We start from the raw sequence: 5207 nt of genomic DNA on the forward strand, positions 1-5207 counted from the left end.
GAAGAAATTCATTTTCAAACCCATCGGTCTACACCTAATAGATGAAGAAATTCATTTTCAAACCCATCGGTCTACACCTAATAGATGAAGAAATTCATTTTCAAACCCATCGGTCTACACCTAATAGATGAAGAAATTCATTTTCAAACCCATCGGTCTACACCTAATAAATGAATAAATTCATTTTCAAACCCATCGGTCTACACCTAATAGATGAAGAAATTCATTTTCAAACCCATCGGTCTACACCTAATAGATGAAGAAATTCATCTTCAAACCCATCGGTCTACACCTAATAGATGAAGAAATTCATCTTCAAACCCATCGGTCTACACCTAATAGATGAAGAAATTCATTTTCAAACCCATCGGTCTACACCTAACAAATGAAGAACAAGTCTTCTTCATCTCTCTTCCATACTAGCCAACTCCACTTCTCTCTTTTCTTCTCCTCTTCAAGAAATCAATCCTCTCACTTTCTTCAAGCTTTGGACCTTCACTTGACCTCTTGAAAGAATCTAAGAGCTTAAGGTAAATTGTTTAAGATGATTTTATGTGATTTTCGAAGCTAACTAAATTGTTTAGTTTATGTTTTGATGTTATGTTTTGTATATCTACATATATGTTCTGTTTTAAGGGATTAATTATATATATAGGGCTGTTTTGATGTTGTGTTTTGTATATATATATATAATTATGCTCTGTTTTAAGTGATTAAATGCATATATGAAGCTATTTTGATGTTATGTTAACTAAATTAATTATCTTCTTATGTTACTCTTGTAAGGATTTGTCGAGATGGTAGTTATTTGAAGTAACATTAAGGGTAGAAAACGACGTTAGATTTATAATATTTTAGCCATCGTTAAAAAGGGGATCTAAAGGATGTTGGATGAGTTTTAACACACTTGTTATTTATTGGATTAGGATTTTCTGAAGTTAAAGGAATTTCAGAGGATCGACGTAAGTAGCTATGACCATGCGCCCACGCCAAGTTCTCTTGTGGAAGAATATATCTCTATCTCTTTCCAAATGTTCTTCTAATTAAAGAATAAATGAGTTTATATTAAGTACAAGCCTTTCTTGGTAGCCCCTGTTAAGTATCCTATCGATTATAATTGATTGTATGTGTATATGGTAATGCATGCATGTAGATCCTAAGTCATGAAATTTTTTTTATACATGCTTCTTGAAATAACTAAGATTTTATTTATATGTAAGCATGACATAAAATGTTATTTTCCAAAATAAAAGCATATTCATCGGACTAAGGAAGATATGGAAAATGTTGATTTCAAAGAAAGAAAATGAATGAATTAATGTATGAAAGTATGTAATGGCCACATGAAAGGAAATGATATCAAAGAAATGGGCAGATTGCAATGCCGGGTAAGTAGTACTGGTAGTGCACCTAGTGCTGCTCCCTGACAGAAAGGGGTTCCTAACCTGTGGCCACGGGTGGAATCCAGGTCCAACAGGACCGCTAACCCCAACACACGGGGCGTAATAGTGTGTTGGCCACAAGAAAGTGAAAGATTAAATGAAGTGTATGCATGAAGATATGATATATAAGTATGTATGAAAATAAGAAATAAAGATTTTTTGCATGAAAGTATGAAGTAAGTATATGCATGATAGTAAGAAGTAAGTGTATGTATGATGTTATAAAGAAAGTATATGCATGGAAGTATTGTCAGAATTAGTATTGGTTTATGGATGCATGTTTTCAAAAGAAAGTACTATATGCTTTTTAAGTTAACAGCTTGGTGTACTACTTACTGAGTATTAGACTCACTTTGTGTTTATGTTTTAAACGTCCAGGTACAGACGAATCTACTGAGGAGCTGAGTATTACTGAGGAGGGAGAGGCCAATGTTTAGTAGTCCCTGGGTCGTTTGGTTTCTTCTATGATGATATATGTTTCTTATGTTTCAATAATGGAAACCCTCCTGCTTTAAGTTAGTTTTCTTTTGTAATGACTAAAGGGACTGAGTCCCTTTTTGTTTAAAGTAGTTATCTTAAATAAATGGATGACGGACTCTGAGAGTCCTTTGTAAAGGAATGTAAAAGTATGTCTATTAGATGTTTATTTCAGTTAGAAATTAGAATTTATGCGTGATGCGTTTGAATCGTCACGCATTATCTTTAAAAAAAATAATAATAATAAATAATAATAATAATAATAATAATAACAATATGGGCATTCATTTAGAACTAAATTTACTGTTATAATAGGAAGAAAAAAAGAACAAGTACGGGATCACGGTCTCGCTCTTGTTAGGGTGGGGTTGTGACACTTTCGTGGTTATCCACTATTGTTTTCAAACCCCCACATGTGCAGTTAGGAATAGACTCATAGTTCATCAATTCATCTAGCAGAGTTTTTAACTTAGAATAATACATACTTACAGTGTCTTGGTTTTGCATTATTGTAGCAATACCTTGCTTTACTTCATAAATCCTTGGAGCATTTTGCTGTGCAAGTCGTTGCTCAAGTTCCTTCCACAGTTGATGAGCAGTCTCAGCATAAAGGGTGCTGCTCTTAATGTCAACTGACATAGTGTTTTGCAGCCAGGTGATGACTATGTCATTGCATCGAAGCCAATGATCCATCAATGGACTATCAACCTCAGATGGTTCACAAATGCTTCCATCAACAAACCCAAGTTTGTTTTTGATGCGAAGAGCTCTTTTCATTGAACGTGCCCAAGAATGATAGTTACTTGAATCAAGCATTTGAGTGACAAGAAGGACTCCAGAACTGTCATTGGAACCAATAAAATAGGGGCTGTTTGGTTGGGATGGATCAGAAATATTTGAGTTTGGATTTGCATTTTGATTGGCATTTGAGTTGATGGAATCAGCCATATCTCTGATACCATATAAGAAAAAGAAACTTAGAAAATTGCAAACACTATCCTGTTATTGAAGAACAGGAAGTGAGTGAGGAAAAATCAGAAATGTCTTTTTCTAATCTTCTCATTGAACTGTTTTTCATTGTTGTATTCTATACATTCGTGCTTGACATTTATACTGAAGTGATAGAGACACTTGATAACAAAAGCTGTTTTCCAACGAGAAATGATGCATGAGCTGCTGTAAGTTGCTGTTTTGATGCATGTGTGAGTCCGAATGAGTGCTGTCCAAGTGAGTGTTCTGCTGGTCTGCATGTGTGTGTTCTCATGCTGCTTCTTTCCGTCCTGCTGGTCTGCTGCTTCACATGCCAAAAGCTGAAATCAAATAATCCTCTGCTGCTGCACGTTCAAGCATCTGAAAAGAAGAATAATCCTCTGCTGCTGCACGTTCAAGCATCTGAAAAGAATAATTCTGCTGCTGCTGCACGTTCAAGCATCTTCTTTCCCTTTTCATCTTTTTGTATTTTCAACATCCCTTGTAATTAGTACTCCAAGTCTAGTTCTTAAGCGGTGAGTTATATAGTACTCTGTACTCAAAGATATCTCATCCTCTTCACATTAAACCTAGAGTGCATCTCTTCACTGTAATTATCATTATATATATATATATATATACATATATATAGTAAGTTAGTACTTTGTATGTGGTCTTAGTTAAATAGTGTTGCAATTGCATCACTTGTTCTTTAGTCAATTCAATCAAATGATGAATTATATATAGGCGAGGAGGGAATTACATTGAGCAACTCATTGGTAATTATTAAGCACCATGATTGAAATGCAACTTGATCTTAACAAGTTCCTAACAAATTAGTTAGTTTTGGCATGCTCAATGTCATGAAGCACCAAAGAATTTTCCAAGCATTTCAAATGCTATTCTCAAATCAATGAACACCAAACGATAAATATCTTCCAAACCTTACTAAATTAATTCGATCTGCAATATGATAGAAATTATACATTAAATATTGCTATTTGATATTATTTAATATTGAATCGTTTAATATCAAACTTAGCTCAATGGTCAGTCATGTTTTTACTATTATTTATTGAATTTTTTAATATAAAATTTAACTAGAGACCCATCATCTGATTTTCCATATATATATATAGATAGATGCCTAACAGTTCAATGGTGAGGATTTTTTCTATTTTTTTAATAATTTAAGAGAAATGATAATTACAGTAGTGAGTGTACAAGCATTGTGCAATCACTTTGAAAAAGTGAATACATATGAGACTTACATAAAAATTAATTTTTTAATAGTAGAATCCACTCTTTTTCAAAACGACTGCACGACATATACGCACTTTACGACTGTATATAGCATTACTCATAATTTAATATCAAATTTAACTAGAGATACATGCTACGACAGCACAATGGTGAGTGTTTTTATCCTTATCACAAGAAGCCTCAAAGTCTATGACCAGAAAATACTGAAAATCTTGAAATATAAGATTATAAAGGTGACAGCATTTAGCGATCATACAAAACGGAACAGATTGAAATATTTCTTGATAGGAAATCTGTAAATTTTGCTCTCGAAAAAGTATTAGTTTGGCCGTGTTTCACCTTATGAGAGTCACAACGGAAGGTAAATTAGGTGTCAAAATCATGCCTTTGGGTACGTTTTGTTGTAGAAATCATTAGGCCGCAGCTCAGGAAATTACTCTGCGATCCATGGAGTCATGATATGGTTCATCTTTAAGCTTTGCAAAGCCATCTATAGAATTTCCATCGCACGGCAGATCGTTAAGGGAGTCTTTGGCTCTAGGGGCATTCTAAGGAAAAGTCCTTTGCATGGTTTCTGCAGTAAAATTAAGAAGCGGCGACTACATGAATTCGAATTTCATTAGCATCAGCCATAACTAACTTTTCATAAATATTGCTAATAGGAGGCTATAATTGAATTGCTAATGAATTATAAGAAATCTGAAAAGTTAAAACACAATTGTCTCATGAAATCTATGATCATTTCTTTGTACCAGCCAATATTGACACAGAAACAAAAAGTGCATGTACCAAGTTCTTCCATTGGGTGGCTAACTCACACATGAGAAACAATTCCATTGATATGTTGTTGGCGGATGGGGTGACTATCTCTAGCTCAACCGAAGTTAGAGATCACATTGTTGACTACTATGAAAACATACTTTCGAAACAATTCTCTTGGCGACCAAGAATAGATGGACTTACTTTTGATACTATTTATCCACAAGTAAAATGATAGCTGGAGAGGCCTTTTGAAGAAATCGAGGTTCGGAAAGTGTTAAAAAGTATAATGGGTGA

General features: G+C 34.1%; 1 protein-coding gene across 1 annotated transcript; it reads right to left on the minus strand.

Annotated features, from left to right (window-relative positions):
• Positions 1-2276: 2276 nt before the first annotated feature.
• Positions 2277-2867, minus strand: LOC122312636. Its single transcript, XM_043127293.1, has one exon. The coding sequence runs from the start codon at positions 2865-2867 to the stop codon at positions 2277-2279; it is 591 nt and encodes a 196-aa protein (XP_042983227.1).
• Between the last annotated feature and the right edge of the window lie 2340 nt (positions 2868-5207).

This window comes from Carya illinoinensis, chromosome 6, assembly GCF_018687715.1.
Source record: "Carya illinoinensis cultivar Pawnee chromosome 6, C.illinoinensisPawnee_v1, whole genome shotgun sequence".
Classification (NCBI taxonomy): Eukaryota; Viridiplantae; Streptophyta; class Magnoliopsida; order Fagales; family Juglandaceae; genus Carya; species Carya illinoinensis.